This window comes from Magnolia sinica, chromosome 2, assembly GCF_029962835.1.
Source record: "Magnolia sinica isolate HGM2019 chromosome 2, MsV1, whole genome shotgun sequence".
NCBI lineage: Eukaryota > Viridiplantae > Streptophyta > Magnoliopsida > Magnoliales > Magnoliaceae > Magnolia > Magnolia sinica.
The window spans coordinates 130,600,028-130,627,508 of NC_080574.1; the positions used below are offsets into that span (position 1 = coordinate 130,600,028).

At 42.3% G+C, this 27,481-nt stretch overlaps 2 protein-coding genes across 2 annotated transcripts; both read right to left on the minus strand.

Moving 5' to 3' along the window:
- Positions 1–1,622: 1,622 nt before the first annotated feature.
- On the minus strand, positions 1,623–4,766 carry LOC131237654 (non-functional NADPH-dependent codeinone reductase 2-like). Its single transcript, XM_058235544.1, has 4 exons — positions 4,108–4,766; positions 3,119–3,362; positions 2,372–2,545; positions 1,623–2,092 (listed from the first exon to the last, which is right to left on the minus strand). The coding sequence occupies exons 1-4, from the start codon at positions 4,653–4,655 to the stop codon at positions 1,868–1,870; spliced, it is 1,191 nt and encodes a 396-aa protein (XP_058091527.1). The 5' UTR covers positions 4,656–4,766; the 3' UTR covers positions 1,623–1,867.
- A 20,170-nt stretch (positions 4,767–24,936) lies between these two features.
- LOC131230575 (zinc finger protein STAMENLESS 1-like) lies at positions 24,937–26,817 on the minus strand. The gene is made up of 3 exons (XM_058226483.1): positions 26,650–26,817; positions 25,670–25,801; positions 24,937–25,134 (listed from the first exon to the last, which is right to left on the minus strand). Exons 1-3 carry the CDS (start codon positions 26,795–26,797, stop codon positions 24,980–24,982), a joined length of 435 nt encoding a protein of 144 aa, XP_058082466.1. The 5' UTR covers positions 26,798–26,817; the 3' UTR covers positions 24,937–24,979.
- Between the last annotated feature and the right edge of the window lie 664 nt (positions 26,818–27,481).

Here is a 27,481-nt window from a genome sequence, read left to right on the forward strand (position 1 = left end):
GCCGCGTCCTGATCTACGGGGATACAGGGTTTATTTTGTAATGGTTTATTTTACTTGATACTTGCATTTTGAGACACATACGAATGTAATTATGACCTGGCAGAGTATACATATTTCAGAGACTTGCACATACACACATATATTTCTTTAAGTCTTCCGCTTGCGTCTTTCACTTATCCCTGAATTATGTTGCAGCTTGGCTTAATCTATTCCATGTTTTATACACTCATACAGACAACATACATCCATCATTAACTATGTTGCATAAGTGATGTTTTGAAACTCGGGAGCTGAGTTATGCTTGACCCCCGAATTTCAGGGTGTTACATACAGAGTGATGTGGAGACGCTGGACCACCTACTGAGTCACGGCAGATCTGCTCGGCTGGTGTGGTCTCACTTTAGCGCCCTCTTCGACATTCCCTTCTTGCACAATGCTCCCATACTCAAACGAATTCAGCAGTGGTCTTCTTCGGTAAGTGAAAGATCCAGGGTGAAGATGCTGACATGTTTTCTCCCCTGTTTCATCAACTGGGAACCGTGGAAGAGTCGAAATGCAGCCCATTTTGAGGGCCAAATCATGTCTGTTGTAGGCATCATCTACAATGTCCGTCATTGGCTGCATGAGATCGGCTCCCTGATCCAAGCTCCTGATGGAAACTCCTTGGCTGAGAATATCACCATCCAACTCTTATGTCTTGGTTCCCCTACCAACTCCCCTATATCCAATCATATCCTTGTCAAATGGATAAAACCCCCCGAACATTGGTTGAAGCTAAACACAGATGGGTCCTCGCGAGGAAACCCAGGTGCGAGTGGTGGAGGAGTTTGCCGAGATCATCTAGGTCGGCTCATCTTTGCTTATCACAAATTTTATGAAGTCTCTACAAACACTATCGCGGAAGCTCGGGCAATGTTGGATGGGCTCCAGATATGTTCCAATCTAGGCCTTGCGAATGTTATTCTTGAAACTGATTCGAAGGTCATTGTGGATGCTCTGGGGGATTCAGGCTTGTCCAACCTATGGAATATTTGGTACATTCTAGGGAATATTAAAGCTAAGGTTAGGAGCCTAAATCTGTTGTTCAGCCACACTTTTAGAAACAGGAATGCGGTGGCAAATGCGCTAGCTAGGATGGCTAGCGAGGGTTGTCCAGACAAAATCTTCTCTCGTCGCTCTCAGCTACCGAGGTTGGTAAGAGGCGCGTTAGTGTTAGATAATGCAAGGATTGGTATGCTTAGACGTCAGTGACCGTGTCGGTGTTTCTGTTTTCCTGTTTGTAGAGTTTTCCTTCTGTCCAATTTAGCCTTGCGCTATATGATAGGTGCGGCCGCCATCTTTTTTGTTGGGCCCACCCAAATGCTTGTAAATTTGTTTGATCAATGAAACTTCCAAGGTTTTGAGCAAAAAAAGAAAAAAAAAAAAAAAGAGTGGAATTATGTATTTCTCTTTTATTTGAAAATGTTGATTATATTCTCTCCTAAGTTGAGTAGGATGGTGATTTTATGGTGAGGCCCGACTTATGAGTGGCTCAGATCCAGCACAGTTGTTCCAAACACACATGTGCTGTGATGTTGACAAAGGAACCACATTTATGAAAAGGATGAAGAAAAACCAACATGGAAGGCAACCCAGTGAGAAGATTGAAAACTCAGCCAAACAATGGAAAATGCAATACAACAAAAACGCATTACGATGTGGAAGATAAATCCACTAAAACACACTAAAACAGTACAATCACTTCAAGGAAAAAACACATTAAAACAGTACAATCACTTCAGGAATTTGGGCTTGCATTTCCTTAATAAGGTTGCTTATTTCTGTTTATTGTGCCACCAAGTCTGTATAGAAAACCCAAGTGAAGATCTCACATCTCTCCATCCCAAAACTCTTCAGGCGACTTGAACATACCATCCGGAAATATGAACTCTGGCATCGTTGCGATCCTCTTCTGTGGGATTGTTCCAATTTTCTGTAGCTCTTCCTCTGTCAGCTGCCAGTCCAATATCGCAAAGTTCTGTTTGAGCCTCCCCTTGTTGAAGCTCTTCGGAATCAAGCTCACACCTTGCTCGAATCCCCATCTCAATGCAATCTGCATAGGCAATTCAGGTTTAAAGACTGGTCGTGGCTATGCCATGTTTGGCTGAACAATTGAATTGGATTACAATATAGGAAATGATCCAATTGTGTTAACCTTCGTTAGCATTCAAATTGTAGTTACATTTATTCCAAATGTAACACTAAGATAGCTGATTGTGATTTGGCCATTTGAAGTTTATTGAACTAGTTATTGGAATCCAATTCAATAGTATAGCAGCTGTGGTATATATTGTTAAAGAGAGTGCAGTAAAAGGAAAGATGCATTACGCACCTGGGCGACGCTTTTTCCTTTGGCATGAGCAATGTCGTTGATCAATGCATTGCCGAGAACGACATCAAAACCCCACTCTTTGGCTCCTAGAGGTGAGTACGCACTCACATGGATGCCCTTGTCGGAGCAGAAGTCCCTCAGTTTCTTCTGCTGCCAAACTGGGTGCATCTCCACCTGATATATGATCATGAGAAAAACCATCAGAACGCAAATGGGGGGCGTTTTATCACCGTCCGTTCTTGATTAGATGGCCGCAACATGTCGATACACATGTTGGCCCACCTAATAGAGGAAAGAAGAAAGAAAAACAACTGGTGTAAGGCATCGGGCCCATGGTATAGTGGTTGAGAAATTATAGCTCATGATGCACCATCCATGCTGGAGGGGCCCACAATTCAGCTATATATGTAGACTTGATCTGTGGGCCCCAATGTCGATTGGGTATGCCCCAACAACCTCCCAGATTGGTAGATCATGGTCATTCTATCATTGACCTACCAACAGACAGTTCAGACAGAAAAATGGCAACAGCTTTAGGAAGTAAGCCAAAGACTAATGACTACCATCATACCCAACTACATTTAGGACCATCTGGCCAACGGTCTGGATTGCCGAACAGTCTACTTGTATATGTTGAGACATCAAGTACACTTATGCCTCTTGATTGGTAGGACATGAATTCCAACAAACGCATCATAACAAAAATGAAAAAAGAGAACACCTGGCGTAATTGACAAAGTGGCCCACCTGATTGACAGCAGGAGGGATCTTAGCGTGGGCCAGTAGATCTGTAAGCTTCTTGCAAGTGAAGTTGCTGACTCCAATGGACTTTGCAAGGCCTAGCTTATGGACCTCTTCCATGGCTTCCCATGTGGATTTCATATCAAGGGGAAGGATATCATCCTTCTCACATGTCGTGTCCAATATCCCTTCCTTCAATCTCACTGGGAAATGAATCAAGTACAAATCCACGTACTCCAACTTTAGCTTCCTGCAATGGAGACCACAATCACATGATACCCATGGTCAGAATGAGTGAAATGATCAAATCCTAGCCACCCACATGTGCAGTTCAAGGAACTCCAATTAAATATGGGCCCCACCTTCACAGTGCTTCTTATGGTACATGTGGGGCCCACCTTTTATTGATCCACTCTTTTAAGCCAAATAGGACACTTACTATTTTTGTTCGAAAACCATGATGTCTAGTGGAAATCATGACCCTCAGTAAGTTTACTATTTATAATAAGTCACGATTTTAGAGAGTTTGAGTTGTAGTTTGATTCGGAAACTTTTTCTAGGGTTAATATCACTATTTAAGAGATTGTAAATTCTTTCTTCTTTTTTTTTTTAAAGAATTATTTCCATTTTCTATCTTTCCTTGTGGATTCGAGAAATCTCAGTGAGGAGTACAGACAAGTTCCGTGGATTCAAAGTAATTATCCCCTAAGGAAGACGGCGCTCGAACTCATCTTTCTCCTCAAATTTATGGCTTCTAATGATAGGTCCGACAACAATCCCATGGGTGGTGCTCGACCTCATCACGCCCATCCCTGCGTCAGCCATTCCAAATATTTTGGCAACCAGATCACGGGTACAATCTGATTTGTGTGGCTCGTGGGCAGTTGGAAGATCACGATCATTCGAGAAATGGTATACAATATAAATAGTTAAATGGAATGTTAATACAAATCTATGACAACGATGATCATGTTGAAAGGCTATAAGACTACTACCTGAGCGATTCACGGATAGCCGGCAGCACACGCTCTGGGCATGCGTTGTTACACCAGAGCTTAGTGGTGATGAAGAGCTCATCTCGGCTCTTGATGAGGCCCTTTTCAAGGGCCTCAGCTATGGCCACTCCAAGCCCTTCTTCACTCTGATAGAGGGCCGCAGAGTCGAAGTGGCGGTACCCAACTTCCATAGCATCAAGAATCGCATTCTTTAGATCTTCGATTGGCGGTATAGGGAAGGATGCTGTTCCCGTCCCCAATAACGGTATCTTCCTACCAGAATTCAGCGTAACCGTCGGTTGGCTGCCGAACCTCTGATCATTATCTTCTTTCTCAATCTGGGCCACACCTTCCTGTGGCTGAGGCTCCACTTGGGTGTCACATTTCTCTTCTTTGGTGGGGACCGCTTCTTTCACTTTCTCACCGATTACTACTTTCACTAATGTGTTCCCACCCATCGAACGGACAGCTTCGGCACTCCCCATCTCCTCCGTTTGGTGTGGGACGTCGATTGCATCAGCTACACCTTTTGTTTCTTCACCACCCATGTTTTGTTTCTTGTTCTTTCTTCTCTTTTGGGTCGAATTTCTTGGTGTTTTGAGATCATGAGCTTCTATTCTTTCATTTTATAGTGAAGATTTCAAGCCAAACATGCGAAGTACTATGTTTTCTATCCGCCATTCAATGTATAGTTTTTGTTTTTCTCACTCGTCCTTCAATCTACTTTGCCCCCAACAGTAACCACCATTCAACATAGATAGAACGATTCAGTACGGGTCCATTTGATTGGGCCGGGTTGACCCATGAAAAAGGAATGCCCCACCATGATGATCAGCCTCCTCAAAATCAGGCTGATATGCTCAAAGGTGGACCCCACCTGTATGTTAGTTAGAACACTGGTTTTCCTTCTGATTCCAACAGCGTGGCCCATCTAGTGATCGGACCAGATGACTTTTTGTACCAGGAAATCTTCATGCTTGGGCCTTTCATTTCAATGGTATTGATGCCCTACGCAAATGGTATTTTGATGAAAAATGATGATACGGGTATTTTGCCTGTAGGTGATCAGTGGTCAATCGAAATATGATCGAGTGGAACGCATTTCATCGTAATAGAAGTAAATCCCAAACGGCCTTCGATTGAACGAACGGCCTGCAAGTTGACCGGTAAAAACTTAATTATATCTCAAAAACAGGCACTCAAGGGTTGGAACAGTCCATTTTTTGGTCGGTTAGGATCGCCTGATAAGGACCCATTTTCTCCAGATGTGGAAATTTCACAGTTGATAAACCTTGGAAGATGTTTCAGATCACGATGATAGGCCACCTTCCTATGCATAATATGATGAAAGTGCACCATGTTAAGATGCACCCAACTTGTATGGTATGTCTTCTTATCCGATAAGTGCGTCGGTGGCCAGGTGGTTACTGGACAATGCTCTGTGGGCTCTGCATAATATATATTTGCTTTATCCAAACCGTCCATATATTTTTCAAAATAATTATAGACGGTAAACCCAAAAACGGGAGAGATCCAATTGTCTATTGAACCACACCACAAGCAAACAGTTGAGATTGAATGCCCACCATTAAAAGCTTCGTTGGGCTCACTGCAATGTTTATTTATCATCCAACCGGTTGATTAGGTCACTCACACCTGCACGAAAAGAAAACACAATTATCAGCTTAATTCGGAACTTTTGTGGCTCCCTGGAAGTTTTTAATGGTGAGTGCTCGATTACCACTCTCTCATGTGGTGTGGTTCGTATGAGATGGGATATACATCATTTTTGGAATCATAAAGTAAAATAGTCTGGAAAAATGGGTGGATGGCGTGGACAGTAGACAGACATCATTTTGAGACCCACAGAGCACTGTCAGTAGCCACGTTGCTGCGACAAACGGCCACCCAAAGGAAACCTCGAGAGAAATGTTTATATGCAACTCGTTACATAAGTTCTGTGCATCTATCTTCTCATAGAAAGTATGAAAAGGCACTAATCTGATCTGGAATGTTCATTTGATGGGACACTATATTGATGGTCTGCACATAAAATATTTCATCCATCAGAAAACTATTGCTATGCATTTGAACAGACTTTCTCTAGTTAAATGTGGACGTTTAAATAACTTTTGATTTTTTTACACCGGTGGTTTATTTTTTTCTGGCTTTTGGTTTATTTACTTGTTGGTGCACCAGAAATCGTATACGATCATCTTCTGAATGTTCCACGTGTACGCTGAGGATGGAGATTCACCATCCTTCTGAGACGTAGCTTGATGAATTATTTCTTTTATCTTTCGTCAAAGTCGGCGGCTTGAGTATCTTCATGGTATGTCGACGGAGTACAAAGACTCATACACATGCACATAACCATTGGATCCGTAGCATGCAGATTCTTCAATCCAAGCCTGTATATTGATTTTTGCTACCGAATCTGCATTTCACGGCCAATTCACTTCACGGTCAATTCCACGCATTTCATGGACAATTCACTCCACGGTCAATGACCATAAAATGCGTGAAAATGAACGTGAATCAATACGGAATCGCTGAGAATAACCGTGAAATGCGTGGAAATGACCATGAAGTGAAGGGAATTGGCCATGAAGTGTGTGGAAATGACCGTGAAATGCATGAAAATGACCGTGGAGTAAAGCAAATTGACCATGAAATGCATGGAAATAACCGTGAAGTGAAGAGAATTGACCATGAAATACATGGAAATGACTGTGAATCAACACAAAATCATCGGGAATGACCGTGAAATGCATGGAAATGACCATGAAGTGAAGCGAATTGACCGTGAAATGTATGGAAATGACCATGAAGTGAAGGGAATTGACCGTGAGATGCATGGAAATGACCGTGAATCAACACGGAATCGCCAGGAATGACCGTGAAATGCATGGAAATGACTGTGAAGTGAAGCGAATTGACCGTGAAATACGAGGAAATGACCGTGAAGTGAAGGGAATTGACTGTGATATGCGTGGAATTGACCGTGAATCAACACGGAATCACCGGGAATGACCGTGAAATGCATGGAAATGACCGTGAAGAGAAGCGAATTTGTAACAACCCTAAATTTTGGTACATTATTAAAAAACTAAATTAAATATTTAAAGATTTTATTTTTAAATAAAAAATAAAAACAAGTCAATAGTTGAGTTGGTAGCGAAATTTTTAGTTAAGAGAGAGGTTTAGAGATCGATTCTTGAAGTGGTAATAATAATTTTTTTATTAAATATCATAAAAAATTTAAATTCAGGATAAGGGAGGATGTGCTCATCCTATCTTATGAGAATTTTTTTTAAAAGGGATAGGGAAGGTTTTTGCATTAAAAAAAAAAAGGAGATAGGAAGCCTAAAGTAAAAGGAAGAGGAAATTCTAAGAAGGCTCGATCAGGTAAGTTCTAATCGTTTGATCTTTTTAACTTTTTATTATGTTGTTAATTTCTTCTTGATCTATACAATGGATGGCGTGGATCATCCACACCATTATTGTAGAGGTGTGTAGAGTCAATTTTAATAAAGTGATGTTTTTATGATTTTGGTCTAATTAGTAATATTTTAGGAATAAATTAAATGGATGGAATCTAATTGTGCTAAGATAGATCTGTACGGATCATATGATCCTTAAGGCCAAAATATACAAGGGCCATAATTTTTAGATTAATCTAACAATCAGATAGGCCACATTAGTTAGATCTAAAAGTGTTTAATAAAGTAATCTTAGATTTTTGCGCAAGTGTTGGTATCACTTTGCGTAGAAGGTTGAGATGGGCCATCGGTGTATATGCAGTTAGATCCACACCATCCATCTAATGTGTAGCGGCAAAACATGATAATACCTCAAGAATCTAAATGATTTGACCATCCGATGGACAACCCCGATTAAGTAATTATCATTCAATTTTATAATCTTAAAAAGGATAAAAAAATAGAATAGAAATTTTAATTATTTGATTATTTTGGATTTGGCCACCTAGGATGTTAATCAGAGGTGGGCCCCACCATGTAATAAAAACATATGAATAATAATGTTGTTGATATAACTAATAGGATTTCTGAATTCAAACCAACATAATTACCCTGTGGATTCTACACTACCAGACTCAGGTGAGTAACCCAACTTGTCTCATAATTCATTAAAATTAAAATAAATCATTGTGATTGTTTGATTGATTTACTGGTTTGAATATTTTGATATGATAATTGTACGATAAATTTATATGTGAATATTTTAATCGAGGCAAATATGCCAAATATGAAAAATATGCATTTACATACCATCCCTCATTAATTGCATTGCATAATGCATGGTCGATCCTAGGGGCCCTCCCTAGAAGAAATGTCGATCCTGGTAGAGCGTTACCAGTGCGGGCTATGCCCAAGCCTACTGAAAGGTAGAAGCCTACCCAACGGGTGGATGCGAGTTGACGACTTCCAACCCAAGTAGATGGACGATCACCCCATCTGATGCATTCATACCCCATTTTACATCATTGTACATGTATTTTTTTATATTATTTTAATTGATATGATTATGAATCATACTGGGTTATATCACTAAGCCTGGCCAACTTATATTTTTTATTGATGAAAAAACCGTACAGATGTGAATGAGGGTGGGCTGGTGGCTCAAAAATACGAATATGTGGTCAAGCCAAAAACGACTTAAGGGACACGTAACCCTACTTGACAAAAGAAGAAGTTGCAGCCTTAGACTAGTCGTGATATTTTTACTTTAATTATATTTAATTTTCTTAGATTGTAAATTAATTTTTTCAAGTTGTTGGACATGTTTATTTCATTTCATAAGATCCCAATTGAGAGGGTCCTTAGTTATGTTTATGATTAATTATTGGAATAAATGATCGTTTCTTATTTTTGAGATGTTGTTGAGTATGAATGGAATGTAAATCTACGGTAGAGCTAATACGTAAATGAATAATTGTATAATTGAATGAACTTGGTACACTCAGTGTACGTGTCATGGGCTGAAACTCGGGTCTGAGGGTGCATACTGTGTACTCGAATTTCGGGGCGTGACAGAATTGACCGTGAAATGCGTGGAAATGACCGTGAAGTGAAGGGAATTGACCATGAAATGCATGGAAATGACCGTGAATCAACACGGAATCGCTGGGAATGACTGTGAAATGCATGAAAATGACCATGAAGTGAAGCGAATTGAACATGAAATGCATAGAAATGACAGTGAATCTAAACGGAATCGCCGAAATTGACTGTAAAATGCATGAAAATGACCGTGAAGTGAAGCGAATTGACCGTGAAATGCATGGAAATGACCATGAAGTGAAGGGAATTGACCGTGAAGTGCTTCAAAATGACTGTGAATCAAAACGGAATTGTCGGAAATGACCATGAAATGCATGGAAATGACCGTGAAGTGAAGTGAATTGAACGTGAAATGTGTGGAAATAACCATGAAGTGCATGGAAATGAACGTGAAGTGAAGCGAATTGACCGTCAAATGCGTGGAAATGACCGTGAAGTGCGGGGAATTGACCGTGAAGTGCATCAAAATGACCGTGAATCTAAACGGAATCGCTAGAAATGACCGTGAAATGCATGGAAATGACCGTGAAGTGAAGTGAATTGACCGCAAAATGCATGGAAATGATCGTGAAGTGAAGGGAAGTGACCGTGAAGTGCATCGAAATGATCGTGAATATAAATGGAATCGCTGGAAATGACTGTGTAAACGACCGTGATGTGAAGCGAAATGACTGTGAAATGCATGGAAATGGCCGTGAAGTGAAGCGAATTGACCGTGAAGTGCATGGAAATGACTGTGAATCTAAACGGAATTGTCGGAAATGACCGTGAAATGTATGAAAATGACCGTGAATTGAAGCGAATTGACCGTGAAATGCGTGGAAATGATTGACTTCACAATCAAATCCCTTCACTTCACGGTCATTTTCATGCATTTCACGGTCATTTCCACGCATTCCGTCTAGATTCACGGTCAATTCCCTTCACTTCACGACCATTTCCATGCATTTCACGGTCAATTCGCTTCACATCATGGTCATTTCCATACATTTCATGATCATTTCTAACTATTCCGTTTAGATTCACGGTCATTTCGATGCACTTCACGGTCAATTCCCTTCACTTCGCGGTCATTTCCATGCATTTTGCGGTCAATTCGCTTCACTTCACGGTCATTTCCATGCATTTCACGGTCATTTTCAGCGATTCCGTGTAGATTCACGGTCATTTTCATTCATTTCATGGTCAATTCTGGCGATTCCATTTAGATTCACGGTCATTTCCAAGCACTTCACGGTCATTTCCCTTCACTTCATGGTCCTTGCCATGCTTCACGGACAATTCGCTTCACTCCACGGTCATTTCTATAAATTTCATGGTCATTTCTGGCAATTTCATTTGGATTCACGGTCATTTCCATGCACTTCATGGTCAATTCGATTCACTTCACAATCATTTCCATGCATTTTATGGTCAATTCGCTTCACTTCACGGTCATTTCCATGCATTTCACACTCAATTCCGGCGATTCCGTTTAGATTCATGGTCATTTCCACGCATTTCACAGTCAATTCCCTTCACTTCATGGCCATTTTCACGCATTGCACGGTCAATTTGCGTCACTTCATGGTCATTTCCATGCATTTCACGGTCAATTCCAGCGATTCCATTTAGATTCACAGTCATTTCCATGCGCTTCACGATCAATTCCCTTCACTTCACAGCCATTCCACACATTTCACGTTCAATGCGCTTCACTTCACGGTCATTTCCATGCATTTCACGGTCATTTCCAGCGATTCCGTTTAGATTCACGGTCATTTCGATGCACTTCACGGTCATTCCTTCGGGAGTTCGGGTAATGCTTCACAGTCATTCCCATGCATGGAAATGAACATGAAGTGAAGCGAATTAACCGTGAAATGTATGGAAATGACCGTGAAGTGAAGTGAATTGACCGTGAAATGCATGGAAATGACCGTGAATCCAAATGGAATTGCCGAAAATGACCGTGAAAAGCATGGAAATGACCATGAAGTGAAGGGAATTGACCATGAAGTGAAGTGAATTGACCGTGAAATGCATGAAAATGACCGTGAATCCAAACGGAATTGCCTGAAATGACCGTGAAATGTATGAAAATGACCATGAAGTGAAGCAAATTGACCGTAAAATGCATGGAAATGACCATGAAGTGAAGGGAATTAACCGTGAAGTGCATGGAAATGACCTTGAATCTAAACGGAATCGCTGGAATTGACCGTGAAATGCATGGAAATGACCGTGAATCAAAATGGAATCACCGGAAATGACCTTGAAATGCATGGAAATGACCGTGAAGTGAAGCAAATTGACCGTGAAATGCATGGAAATGACCGTGAATCTAAACGGAATCGTCGGAATTAACCGTGAAATGCATGAAAATGACCGTGAAGTGAAGTGAATTGACCACGAGATGCGTGGAAATGACTGTGAAGTGAAGGGAATTGACTGTGAAATGCATGGAATTGACCGTGAAGTGAAGGAGAATCGCCGGGATTGACCGTGAAATGCATGGAATTGATCGCGAAGTAAATGAAATGAATGAAATTGACCACAAATTGATTAAAATTGATCGTGAAGTGAATGAAATGAATTTTTAACCATCGACCTGATGGAATCTTAGAAAATAACTAGGTTGGTTGGCTAAAGTAGCTTCTCCTACCCCAAAATCATAAAGGGTACGTCAAATAACTAATTTTAGTTTAGAAGACATTCTTGTTAAATGAATAAAGAAAGAAATGAAAAAAAGAGAGAAAAAAAAGCTTTATGTGCTTATATATACATAGTTAAATAAATATGTGTTAGAGAAAATTGTAGGTAGAATAAAGTTCTCCATGTAAAATAAAAAAAAATAAAAAAATAAAAAAAAATTGTAAAAGCAGTCCGTCTATAGCTACGGTTATAATTTGTAGCCATAGGGGCCACCAGGTGGGCGTGGCTCCGCCGGACAGGCCAGTAACTAGCGGGCGGGGGACGCTAGTTCGGCGAGCCCACCCTGGACAGACCTCTATGATTACGGAACTTTCATGACTACTAATTATGGTATCTATGGCTACGGTTATAATCCGCAGTTATAAAACTGTCTACATCAACATTACCATTATGCTTTTGCTTTGAACGTCTTCTGTTGAAACCCTTTTAGGGGTAATAGAAGTTTTGGATCATTATGAAATTTGTTTGTCCTCTTCGTTCAGGTCTTTGTGACCTTATTAATGGATTGGATGGAAATAAATGTTACGGTGGGCCCTACAAAAGTTTCAACGGTGAAAATCAATTTTCTGCTGCTCTTTGTGGTGTGGTCCACTTGATCTTTGGATATGATTTTTTTTTTTTTTTATAATGCTCCGAAATGATCTCGAAATACGGATGAACGTTGTGGATATAATAAATACATAACTGTGGGGCCCACGTAACGTTGATCTCTTTTGAACCGTTGTACAACTCGGAGTTGAGGAGCGTCAGCGATCGTCTTCGAGCACAAGCCGGTCCGCTTGAAGGAAAAAAGCAGGGGCATTTTCGACCTTTGGGAAGGCGTCCGTACAGCCGGGGCTTAATCTGGTAAGGTAAAATGAGGTGGGCTTCAACGTGTAAATGGGCCATAAATGGGTCGTACAGTGGTAAATTTCTCAAAGACCGGTCGTCACTGCCAGTCATGATCAGCGTGGCACATATGTACTATGATCAACTGTCCAAGTTATGGCCTCGTTGTGGACAGATATAGCCCAAAAGTTACACTGATGATACGATCTAAACCATTTGATTTCACCTGATGGATTTGGATTTATACTTTTGTGTTTTGGCTTTCCAATCGACGTACACTAACCATCTACACCAACTAGATGACTAGGATCAGTATCTCCGGATATTTTCAGGTTTATGTTCGATCCAGGACTGTCCCGCAATTTGGACGGTCTGGATTGTGTCATGACAATTTCCAAGGATAAGCATAGTTCAAAAGCTCGAAAACTGGACGTTCATGAGTCATGTGCGTAGACATCTGTACCGTACGCTTGGATCTAGATTACGGTGATGGGGACTTTAGATTCTTTGGTAGACGCGACTTGAACGGGTAGAGTTGCTCTCTCTATCTCTCTCTCTCTCTCTCTCTGCTTATATGCTCGATGGGTTGAGCGGGATGGCTTTCCTGAGATTTGTCGATTGCATCAGATCTGGGTTTTTGGCCTTGCACATTGATGTTGGTTGGTATAGATCGTTGGATGGCGTCATTTACAACCATTCTTCTTCTTCCCGGGAATCGATCGTTAAGCCTGTCTTTTGCTGTCTGTGCTTCCCCTTTTCTTTCGAATCTAACAAAAGCATAACCCTTCTTTCTCCTTGAATGGGCTGCAGTTGGAATTTAGACATCGAACAGCTCTCCAAACTGGCTGAATCTCTTCCTTAGGTCATCGTCAGTAATGTCGAATGCCAGATTTCCTAAGAAGAGACTCCATTCTCCATTCTTGGTTCATTTATTTCGAACAGTTTGCCATCCACTATCCTTTGTTGCCTTCCCTACTTCTCTACTCAACTCTGGATTCATCGTCACTATCCTTTGTTGCCCTCCATCCAGATCCAGTTTCCGTTGAGGCCCTCTACTCAATTCTGCTCAGCCTTTTCTCAGATGAGACCCTTACAGATTAGTTTCTTCACTTGTCCCTGTAGAATTTCGCACTCCTTCAGACTCATTCGATAGTGAGGATGATTGGGTAAGCCAGACCAAGGACAAGGTCGATATGGTGTTAGATATCTCGCATGGGAGGTAGTCCATCGGGAAGGTCATTTAGTCAAATTTTTTTAAAATCATGCAATAAGGATTTTAGTTCATCAGGGATCGATTTATTTCCCTCTTGCAATTAATGCATATGCTTGTCCTGTTTCTTTGGATTCCCAAATGAAGTCCCGCATAGTTAAGAGGAAATGGTCCTACACTTTAGAAGTTTCAAGTGGTCCATCTAAATCCATAGGGGCTAATATGGTTTTTCGACCGTCATTGACGAAAATATACACATTATTTCGCCCTTTATGAATGGCGTCATGATCAGATTGAAAAGGTCGACCAAGTAGTATGTAACATACCTCCATATCAACCACATCTCATACTACTTCGTCTTTATAATGTCTGTCAATTGAAAAGGATATGGTGCACTATTCAGTTACCGATTATATATGAGTAGGGATGACGCTCCGTTTTCAATTACAACTTTTCTGCCATTACCTTGGAGATGATGTTTTCGTTGCTCCCACTGTTGATGATCACATCGCAGACTTTTTGGTTCACCGTGACCTAGTTCGGAAGATGTTATATCACTGTGGGTGATATATTTCCTTGGTGTATATAATAGTCGCCTCACGACGAGCGTCATGATCTTGCTCAACCCAACCTGCCTCATCCGCCTCATCTTCTGTGGTGTGCTCTGATTCCTCAACACCTGGATCATCATTGGCGCTTTTAACACTACCATCATTGATGGTAAGGTTCACCATTTGTCGCTAGGTACAAGTATTTGATATGTGACCCGATTAGCCACAACAACAGCAATTGTCGGGCCTTGGCTGAGCATAGAGGTTTGAGATCATGCTTGGACTAGCAGCAATCGATACACCCCTAAGGGACCTAGATTGCCCGCTTCTCTGATCTTTATTCATGGGTGTAGGAGATTAAGTGTGTGCTCCTATGAGCTCCTTACCTCTGGGCTGTGAGCTCACTGGGGCGGACCTGCCGCGGCAACCCTATTGGTAGGATAGGTACATGTGTTAGGACGTTCAAGTTGCACTTCCACTAGGGTAGCCAATTTGATTGCATCATTCATCGTCAAAACAGACGACATCTAGACCCGATCCTGGATCGCCATAAGCAATCCACCATTGAACCGGATGACTTACTGTGATTCAATTTCAGCCAAATCGTTACGCGCTGCCAAGTGGTAGAATTCTTTTGCGTAATCTCTCACTGTCCAACTACCCTACCGATAATTTTGGTATTGTTGGAAAAGTACCTGATCGTAGTCACTAAGGAGGAATCGTGCACGTAGTAGTTGCTTCATCCGCTGCATGCCATGTGCGGATTGGTGCTTTCGTCTGTCTCGTCCATACAAGGTATAGTTGTTCCCACTAAGATGGAGCTCCACCCTTCAACTTGTAGGCCACATGCTTAACCTTTTTTCTTCAAGAATATCCATAAAATCAAAGAATCACTCAACTTCAGAAAGCCAATCGAGAAAATCTTCAATTTATAGTTGTTCATTGAAGCTAGGAATATCGACCCTCATCTTGAACTTTCGATCTTTCCGATCTACTCGATCACTCCCTTGTCTGCGATATTGGAGGACCGTGTCGTCGACCTCCTCGTCGTTGGATCCCCTTTCCTTAGGAATGGTCCTTTAGTGCACTGTCGGCACCATCCTGCGATCAGGGCAATTATGAGTTTCAGCAGTTACTGGTGGTGGACCACTGCCAGGAAAATGGAGCTTCCCTAGGGCCTCCGTTATGCAACTAATAGCAATCTGCAGCCCTTGCACGACTTACCGATTCTCTCATTGTGCTGCTTTGAAAGTCGCCACCGTTAAAGGTAAATTTCATTGAGCACCGTCCATGTGATTGTTACTCGACCCGTCGTTGAAGCCATCAATCTAAGAAGAAAACCTCATTCTGATACCAAACTGACGCGGGGAAGGACGTAAGGTCGAGCACTGTCTTCCTTAAGGGGATAACTGTTCCGAATCCATGAAACTTCTCTGGACTCCTCACAGATACTTCTCGAATCCACGAGGAAAAGAACAAGAAAAATAGAAAATAAATTCTATAAAATTCGAAATTGATTGATGAATAAAATAAATGAGTCTACAGCCCTTTAAATAGGATACTAAGCAATGGAAGAAATTTCGAAATCAAACTACAACTAAAACTCTTAGAATTTGCAACTTACTATAAACAGTAAACTTACTATTTATAGACGGTTGTGATGTCTACTAGTGGCTAAGGTTTTCGGCCAAAAATAGTAAGTTTCCTATTTGGCTTGATCGTACTGTTCACCTAACTATTCTAAGCACTTTTCATGTTGAGCACAACCCCTAATGCAAGACCCGAATCTTAACATGTACTGTTCCGTACGCTTCCGCGGTTCTCCCAGTCGAATTCCGGTGGCCCGCGATGGGTAGATAGCATTTACACGCAACCCCTAGTCATATCCCGTATTTCAGAGTCAGCTTGACTCGAGACTTGTAACAGTGCGACCGCGCCGTCGCCGCAGTTCCGACGCCACGTCTCGCGCACCAAGGTGATACCCGGGCCAGGAGATGTATGCCTACGTTCAGTTCGAGAAAAATGTCATGCAACTGCAAAATCCAAGAGAGAACATGTCAAATCAATCCCATCAATCCAATCAATCATCACATCATGTCAAGTACAACCACCCCTCCTCTAAAGTCAACTCTCTCTAACAAACCCATCCCTTACATGTCAAGTACACATCACCTATCACTCACACTCATCCCTCTCTCTCTCTTTACATCCCATCCTCTTTCTCTCTCTCTCTCTCACTTCCCCATTTTCAAGCAACCCAACTTCCAAGCTCCTCCAATCTCTATGAGAGAGCTTGGTGTGGCCCACCTTCCTACCTCCCATCTCCACCATCAAAGCCTCATCTCAACCGTTGGATCACGTTCTTTGGAGCTATAGAACGCGTTGACGGAAGAAGGACGAAGAGATCTTGAGGTGGGTGCATTTTATGATTCGATTTGTGAGATTTTAATCATGATGTATGTTTTGTATCCCTCCATCACCGTCCATCCTGCTCTCTCTCTCTCTCTCTCTATCTCTTCATGTGATGACTGGTAGCCCACCTTGATGCATGATTTGATCCACACCATCCATGGTGCTGTGGGCTGCACCATGATGTATTCGTTGCATCTACACCGTCCAGATGATCTGGACGGTGTTGGATTGTTTGGATGACGCTGTACCGCCCGGACCCATGATGTACGGTTTACATTCACCTCCTTCATATCACGGTGGACCTCACCATGATGCACGTGTGAATCCTCACCGTCCATGGCTTGGACAGTGGGCCACACCGCTGTATGTGTTTCATCCAGCGTCCATATAGCTGGACGCTGGTTGCTGCTCAAAAGAAATAAGAAAAATAACAATAATATAATATAATATAAATAATATATATATATATATATATATACACACACACACACGCACACATATGGAGGTGGCCACGTACGGACGCGGATTTCCTGCGAAAGGCAGGAAGTTCCTGCGCAAGGATTCCAGGTGGGGCCCACTATGCTGTTTGTGAGAAATCCAACCCGTCCATCCGTTTTTCAGTCACATTTTAGGATATTTTACCAAAAATAAAGTGGATCCAAAACTAAAATGGTCCACATAAGATGAAACATTAGGGATTTTGTGACCACCGTTGAAATATTTATATGGCCACGAAAGGTTTGTATCGGTCTAAGTTTTTGGTTTTTTCAATTCATCCCACTAAAAATGACCTAATAAACGGTTTGTATGGCATATAAACATTAAGGTGGAGCCTAAGAAGGTTTCAACGGTAGGAATTCCTTTTCCCACTGTTTCATCTTGTATGGCACAGTTGAGTTTTGGATCTTCCTAATTTTTTGTTTCATATCCTAAAAGTGACTGAAAAACGGATGGACGGGTTGGATTTCTCACAAACAGTGTAGTGGGCCCCTTCCCAAAATCCTTGCGCAGGAACTTCCTGAGAAAGGCTTTCGCAGGAAATCCGCGTCCGCCACGTACGTGGGACCCACCCCACGTGGCAGCAGCTTGGCTGCTGAAGCGTGGAATAAAATCCACACCGCCCACCGATCTCGTGGGACTCACCTGATGAACTGATTGGATGGCGTATATACAGCAGGTGGGCCACGTACTTGGGACCCACCTGATGAGCGGATTGGATGGCGCACCACTCGCAGCAATGCCTGCTGTGAGTTGACGTCAGCAGATTCTGTGGCCCCACACGAGGCACGTGTTTCATTCACGCCGTTCATCCAAGACCCTGGGCTGGGATGAAGCAGATGCAAATCTCAGGTGGAAGCACACCGTACTGAGCCCAGCATGTGGGACCCACCCACCGTGAGAGAGGATTGGCTGGTCTACCACCACACCAGCATATAGCTGATGTGTTTACGTCAGCAAGTGGGTTAAATCCCCACCCTCCATCTATTTGAATCCAAATCGTCCGTCTAATGGACGGTGGCCAGTAGCCGCTGCAACAGCTGCTGTACGTGCAGCTGCGTGCACACCGTGGGCCACGCTGTGATGTATCTGTTCTATACCCCCATCGTCCATCTGTTCTTCATCCAAACCGTTCATCTGGTGGACGGTGGGCTGGTACCCGCAGCACATAGCTGCTGTACTTGCATCAGCAAGTTCTGTGGGTCCCGCCTGGGATATTTGCTTCAACCTGGCCGTCCATCTGGATGGGACCCACCGTGAAATGTGTGTTAGATCCAGTCATCCATCAGGTGGACCACACTGCAGAAATCAGTGGGGATTGATCATCCACCATTGAAACTTTTTGGGAGTACAAAGGTTTTGGATCAATGATATTTGTTTTTTCTCTTTAACAAGGTCTTTGTGACCATATGGACAGATTGGATGGAAAATAAACGTTATGGTGGGGCCCACCTTGCTGTATGTATTTTGTATCCCCACCGTCCACATCTGGACGGTGCCAATGAGGCCCCACCTAGATTTTGTGTCTTATCTATGCCATCCAACGTAGCGCACCTTGATGTATTTATTCTATATCCACTCCGTCCATCCGTCCACATGGGATGTGGGATCCACGTGATGTATGTGTCTCCACCGTCCAGTCCTTGGACGGTGGGACTTACCTAGATGCACGTGTGGGAAATGGATTGGCTGGAGTACCCTCACACTAGTTGCGTACCTGTTATGTGTGCAGGGCCCATTTAATGTGTATAAGGCCCATGAGTGCGGCCCATTGACGTAGCCCACTTGATTGTATAAGGCCCATTAGTGCAGCCCATTGATGTAGCGCACTTGATTGTATAAGGCCCATTGATGTAGCCCACTTGATATGTATAAGGCCCATTAGTGCGGCCCATTGACATAGCCCACTTGATGTGTATAAGGCCCATTAGTGCGGCCCATTGATGTAGCCCACTTGATGTGTATTAGGCCCATTAATGTGGCCCATTGACATAGCCCACTTGATGTGTATAAGGCCCATTAGTGCGGTCCATTGATGTAGCCCACTTAATTGTATAAGCCCCATTACTGCGGCCCATTGATGTAGCCCACTTGATGTGTATAAGGCCCATTAGTGCGGCCCATTGACGTAACCCACTTGATGTGTATAAGGCCCATTAGTGCGGCCCATTGATGTAGCCTACTTGATTGTATAAGGCCCATTAGTGCGGCCCATTGATGTAGCCCGCTTGATGTATATTAGGCCCATGTGTAGGGCTCACCTATTTGTGTATTTAAGGCCCATGGGTGGGGTCCATTGTAATGTATTGAGGCCTATGGTTGAAGCCAAATGCGATGTATGTATGGCCTGTTACGTTGTGTATGAATCACTTGTATGAGCCACTCCTTGGGAGCAATGTTGGTTAGATGTCCACATGGATGGGCAATGGTGTTTGAAAGTCCTCATTATGACCTTTCCTTAGGCCTTATTCGGTCGATTATCGAGGTCGATTATCGGGGCTGATTCCTATTATCGATTCAAATTCCGATTGTCGGGGTCGAGTATTGAGACCGATTCCAAGTGTCAACTCTGATTTTTCGAGGCCGATTGTATAGGCCGATTCCGATTGTTGAGACCGAGTATCAAAGCCAATTCTGATTTGTCGAGGCCGATTGTATAGGCTGATTCCGATTGTTGAGGCAGAGTATCGAGGCCGATTTCATTTAATCGAGGCTTATTATATAGGCTGATTCCGATTGTCGAGACTTATGATTTGTCGAAGCCAATTGTATAGGCCGATTTCGATTGTCGATGCCGAGTATCGAGGCCGATTCCGAGTGTCGATTCCGATTATTGAGGCCAATTTATATTGCCGAGGCCGATTGTCGAGACCTATATGATGTATATGTGGCCCGTATTTGAGGCCCGTTGTGATGTGTATTCAGCCCGTGGTTGAGGCCCAATGTGGTGTATATGAGGCCTTTAAGATGAGGCCTACTGTGATACATTTGAGGGCCAGGCGATAGAGCTCATTGTGATGTATGTTAGGCCCATGTGAACGGCCCATCATGATGTATATTAAGCTCTTAAGTGTGGCCCATGGTATTGTATATTTTGCCCTTGTGTGAGGCCATAGTCTACTATATGTTAGGATCTATGTGGGCCACTCCTTGGGGGCAATGTTGGTTAAATGTCCAAATTATCGAGGCCGAATGTCGGTATTGGTTATTGATACTGATTATGAGTATATGACAGTATAGCATTATAATACATTTTCATACGCATCATCTGCATGTTTGTTATGAGATGTGGTTGACCATTGCATATGTCATTGGGCATGTTTTTATGAGACTCCCTGATAGGCGGAGATTGTCTCACATGAGTACACAGTATACGCAGGATTGATGCATGACTGGATTGTATGACTCATGTATCTTACATTGTGTGCTGTGATTACTATACGCCCTAGCGATATTAGGGCCGTAGCCTCCACAGGCATATCGCGGATGGCCAGATGGGACACTGAAAATCTATTCTACATGGGGTGCTATAGATATCCCTAGGTGAAAGTCCCTAAACCCTCTTGGTTCTAGAGGTTACTCCAACATCTAGACTGAGTGGATGCATGAGCTCATGAGGGCTATATACCGTTAAGCCGCGTCTCCCACTGTGTCGTGGTTGGTTGGAAGGGGGTGCCACCTTACCTGCCCGAGAAGAGGGGGCAATGCTAGGTTGAGTCTGACTAGCTCGAGGAATGGGTCTGTTATCGACAAGCCGGGCCCGATATTGGCAAGCGGATAGTGAGGTCTCTTCCAGTCACCTTGTTGCGCGTGATGGGACGACAATCTGGTTTGAAGTGTAATAGACCCCGGTGATTTTCCAAAGAGAAACCGTACTGATATGTGAATTTATTAAGCAGGACTTGTATACTCATTCATTCGTTCATTCACTATCCACTCGGGCTGGTGGTACGTAACTATTTATTACGTGTATCTTCGCAATGGCCAGGATTTGGGTTAGGGCGCGCGACTAACATGAGATCAGGAGTTTACCACATTGAGTCTGACTATCCAAATTTAGGTATGAGACTGGTTTGGATAGAAGTCCTTGTGGTGGACCCCGTAGCCTGCGATACTACGTACTATCATCCTGACTTCACACTCCAGCTTGGCCATTTCATTCGCATCGCATATTACATTACATCCTCAGCACATGGTATTTGGTTTATTGTGATTCTGTATTGCATAACCTAATTAAAGTTGACGGTATTCGTGGACTCGGTATCTGATATTTGGCTTACTATGTCTCCGCATTGCATAGCTGATCTACATTGCTTCCTCAGTATATGATTATGGTTTATTATATTTTTGCATCGCATAGTTTGCATAAGGCTGATGGTATTTATGGGCTTATCAGTATGTTTTCGCATTACTCTGATATTGTGTGATTTATGAACTTACCAGTATTTCTGATAGTGCATTATTTATGGGTTTGTCAGTACTTCCACTTACTCTGATTTCTCTGATATTGTTTACTTGACACTTACCTTGTGCACATACTTTTACTACCCACTAAGCTTTCTATAAGCTTATGCACGATAGATGCGTGCAGGTGGCATTAGGTTGCAGCGGCGTTGAGCTTGGAGCGTGCAGCTGTCTTCTGGAGCTTTGATTTTTATTTAACAAATGTATTTTCCTTTTAGCATTGTATTCAAGTTTATATTAGTGGATATGTGATAATGATGTTGCTTTTATGATTTGGGTATACTTGTGGTTATGCTTATTACGAGATAAATGTATAAAAAAAATCCTCCTTGTAGAATCTCAAGATTTGAATCTGGCGTATAGGCGCTGGGAGCCAAGAATGGAGTATTACGGATGCTGTCAGCACTAGATTCGGCGATCGAAAATTTTGTGAGCCCGATTTCCGTGTTTGGGGCGTGACACCTAAAGCCCAATGGATGAAGAGTTATAATTAAACTAAAACCTACTATTTATAGTAAAAACGGAATTAAAACAGAAAACGACCGTCAATCTAATGTTATTTTGCAAATCAGGCTTGTACAACCCAGCATAGCGGGGTTGGGTTGTTAAAGTAGCCCGTCCTACCTCAAAATCATATATTTTAGGTCCAATAACTCATTCTCGTCGGTGAGATACGTCCGTTTTAAGCTTTGATGGTCTAGATCATCTCCATCTCCTTGGCCATGAAATTATCCACAACCCACTCTACATCAGGTCTGCTGTAATGTTTATTTTTCATCCAACCTATTAATTAGATCGCAAAGACTTAAATAAAAAGAAAACAAAAATATCAGTTTGATCCAAAACTTGTGCCCCTAAAATATTTTTAATGGTGGGCTTTCAATCAACACGGTTTCCTGTGGCGTGGTCCATCTGAGATTTTTATCTTCTCATTTTTGGGCTCATGCCGTAAAATGGGCTGGAAAAATGGATGGACGGCATCGATTAAAAAAATGCATTTTGGTGAGGCCCGCATAGCACCTTCCAGTAGCGAGTCGCTGCTGGCAGTGTCTGTGGGCAATTCTGCTCATTTTTCCAGTTGAAATCTAACTCCTCGTCAGTCTCCCTTCAGATCTCTATAGTTTCTCTTTCACAGGTGAAGAGGTAATTCAAAATGGCACGCATGTAAAAGTGGTGCATGTGTGAGATGCGGGGCACTCATAAGGTGGGCCTGCCCTTAACATGCCCTTATCCACACATCGGTGGGCCACACACTATCAATCAAAACAGGATGTGACTTTCCTGGAATGCCCTGCAACCCTAAGTTCTGTGGGTTCCACCGTGATCTCTGCGTTATATCCACTCAGTCCATCTGTTTTTCCAGCTCATTTTAGGCCAAAAAGTGAGACAGATCCAAGACTCAAGTGGGCCACACTATAGGAAACAGTGGGGATTGAATACCTACGGTTGAAATATTCCTGGGGCCATAGAAGTTTAGGACCAAGCTAATATTTGTATTTACACTTCATCCTGGCTGGACTCACTTAATGACCGGATTGGATGACATATAAACATCACGGTCGACCCCAGGAAAGTTTTGTTTCCATTCCCACCATTTCCTGTAGTGTGGCGCACTTGAATTTTGGATCTACCTCATTTTCCATAATTTTCTAAGATGAGTTGGCGAAATGGATAGACAGAGAGGATATAACATGGACATCACGGTGGACCTCAGGGTTACAGGTCGCCGCCGGCAAAACAAAAGGTTTGGATCCGTGAAAAAAAAAAGGATGATTAATGATAATATATCCAACGTGCACCTGCGGGCCATCTGATGAGTTGGGCAACTTAAATTTTGGGCCAGTGCATGTTAGCAGTGGGCCCCACCTGACGATATCTCTTCTAGCAAATGCCCTTAGCATTTCTCACAGTACATACATGTGCACCTCCAAGGCAGCTCCAAGCGAAAGCTAATGGTGTGCTTGCATATGAACCCACATATGCGTAGTACGTACACATCTGTACTCTTTTAGCGGCATCACTTTATCAGATGTTTCCTTTCTCCGCTGAAATGGCTACTCACAGAAGTTTCTACAACTTTTTTTTTTTTTGATAGAAAGAAATACAAACGAAGGAGAGCGAGCAGAATAGATAGAAAAGAAAAACGAAGCCCATACCCCAGGACAGACACAACTGCCCACTCTCACAGAATTTAAATATTCAACTTTGAAACGGATCGACCAAAGAAGAAACCAAACATTGCCTATCATTGTGGTTACAGTTCGGAGTTCATTCCATCCACATAATCCTGATATGGCCCATCTGTCGCCGCCGGGACATGGGCTGCTTCCACTAGGAAACTGTGGGTAACTGGAACTCTGATGCAGGCATAATTCGAATCAGCTCAGTGGTTTTGATTCTGGTGGACATGGCCGATGAAGTGGTTGGTTGAGGGGGGAGAAGGGTATGGAGCGTGAACGAAGACATCATGAGAAGAGGATGAGTAGAAGTTAGATTGAGAAGATGGTCGCGATAAACCGGAGGGCAAAGATGATGAAGATGCTGTTGTGTAGCTTAATCGGAAGGGTAGAGATGGGTCCCCGAATCCGCCTTGGTTGAAATTTCCTGGCAGGATTGTGGGGTACCTGTTTGTTTAAACCAAACATGAAATCAAGATAAACATGGAGAAATTATGTAGATGTAGGTTTTTTTTTTTTTCACGCGCAGACACACCACCACACACTCACGCCATGGTGGGATTTCACCACCTATGGGTACTCGAACCCTCAACCCGGTGTTGAAACTCCCGAGAGTCTACCACTGGAGTAAGAGTAAGGACCCATTATGTGGATGTAGTTGTAATGGTGATGGGAGGAGAAATTATGACGATCATACGAGGAAAGAGATGATGATGAGATGATGATGAAATGTTGATGAAAGGATGGAAAGATGTAAACATGGTCTATCTTGAATTTTTAGAAACAATGAGAGTTGTAACACATGTATGAAACCTTTCAAAATGACCCTTTCACGTTTCTAACTTGTAAGCTCTTTATCACTTTCTCAATGAAACCTTTCAGATCATTATCTTTGAGATAGGCGCAAAAACATAAAATAGAAAAGGAAAAAGCATTCCTAAATTATTATTATTTTTAAATGAATTGGAATGAGAAGGAAATGAGAAAGAAAGGGAGAGATGGAAGTTTCTTCACGTCCGTTACGTACCCTAAATAGGGACCTGATTCCATGAGGTTTTCACTACAGTACACCAGCTGACGAGCCCGGTTTAGAGTCTCAATCTCTTTCTCTACAAACAAAAAAAATATATTGAAGATTATAGATAACTACTTGCTTCAAAAGGAGAACAAAAATAAATAAACTAGAAATGGTTGCCACATTACCACATCAGGAAGTTCAAATGTCTAAAAGGGAATTGATATTCCAAACCCACCTGACTGATTTGCAAACACCCATCTCTATTTTGGGAGCTGAAAGTGTACAAAATTGTACTATTTCAATTCTCAAAGAAAAAATTGTTTAACCAAATTCATTCCACCCTAAGAACATTGTTGTTCAGTATCTAAAGGGGAATTAATATCTACACCCATCTTGATTGATTTGCACACACCCATTTCAATTCCAGGAACTGAAAGTATATAGTGTACTATTTCAATTCCCAAATGGACATGGGTGTATGCAAATAGAAAATTTATATCAATTCATCAATACATGTCGAACATCTAAGTTTGTATTGTTACTATGGTGATCTCAACAGTTTATTTGCTTTTGTTAGGTGAAGAAGATGTATTCAAGTCGGTATTATCGTAAGATGGCTGGCTTGCCTTGGCGGTGGCGATTCATGTGTCCACCAATAGCTTGGGATTTGCAGAACTTGAGAGAACAAAACCTACACTCATAAATCTTCCCACACTCCTCTTTTCCCTTCTTCCTATCATTTCTCTTCTTCCTACATTCTTCAACAACAAAACCATGTAAAGACCAACTTGGATTAGACTAGTGCAAAAATCCATATCTCAAAAGTCACTATACACTTCAAACAACCTCCATTTTTCTCACGAAATAAGATTAGGAGATCTAATGAAAGAGATTGCACCGTTGGCTGAGCCGACTAAAAGCTGTAATCATAGCAAACTACAGCCAGTTAGTATGTTTGGCTGTGCCTCGGATTGTGAATGGTTTGAATATTTTTCCAAATGGATTGTTATCCATTAGGTTATGCGTTTGGAGTGGCCAAAGAAATTGGAAATGACATTGGGTGGGATACTGTTTCTCCAAATTTCGATTTTGGGTTGAAAAGTGAGTAAAAACAATATCCCACAGAATGTATTTTTTGGTTCCACGCCGCCCAAAACACACTAAATATCCATTTCTACAAACCAGTAATTGAACTACTCGCAATTTCGGGTGCATCCAAACGAGGTCTAGTTACGCTCTGGCTCGCCAAGGTAGCACCCTCCAGCAAACTACGATCCACCTCAATTCTCGGTCCCTTCCTGCGCATGTCCGAGGGATGATAGTTTTGGACAGGGTGGGGCTAGGGACGATCAGATCGTGCACTTAGTTTTTCTTTCCCCCTTTTTCCTGGCCTTCTGTCAATAGGTGGACGTTACTGTCCTCTTACGATAGGTCCTCTCTCTTTTATGTTAGGTTGGGGGCCCGAATCCTTTTGTGCAGCGCTTTGTAAAGGATTTCATCTTCAGTAATGATTTTTTTTTTTTGAAAAAAATTAAAAAACGAGGTCTGGTTATGATTTCGCATCTCATCTTCCTTTATAATCATTTTCTTTCCTCATATTTCTTACTACTTGTATCCTTAGTAGCTTTGACAGCCACCATCGAGCTCTCGTCCAACCCTTGTTCGCCTGCTTGAGATTGATCCTGGCCGCACTCTTCAGGCAAGTTGTTGAGGTCTATTGGATTCTTCTCTGGCCTCCTGCAAGCAAAAAGCATGTTATAGAGAGAAAGGATTACCTAAAGGAAGAAAAAATAAAAAAAATAAAAAAATAAAAATCAAGGGTGGTGCAAGGTGAATACATGGTGCTTTGGTGTATAAGAGACAGTATGAGATAGACTAAAAACTCACATGTATGGAGATGAAAACGAGTTTACAAAAGGTTTGGGAGACTGTAAGACTGAGATATATATGGGAGTGCGTGTTTGTGTGCATGGGAGTGCGGGTATTGGTGGGTGTCTGAGAGAGAGAGAGGGAGGGAGACTGCGCGCGGATGGGATATCTGTCTGGCCATCATGGACCGTTTCTCATATACGTCCTGATAAGGGTGGGGGTTCGAGTAGGATTGGAATTTCATCTTTTGGCACGTGCCAGATGTGCAAGTGTGTAAGATATCCAAACCATTCATCAGGTTCATGTTCCTTTACCTAGAACTGGTGACAGGTCTGCTAGAATGTCAGATTGAAATATTTCAGCTTTGATCATTCATAGGTTAGGAAACCATTCATATTCATGTAAAAGAGTCAAATGATTAAAGTTTAAAAATTTTCCATCTAGGAGTTCTTGTTATTGGAATCCAAATCCAAGGTGAGACTCATCAAATAAACGGTTTGGATCATTGAAAGATGACTCCAGATCCAAAGGCCAAGGTCACAGTGTATCCTTTAGAAACACATCGAGAT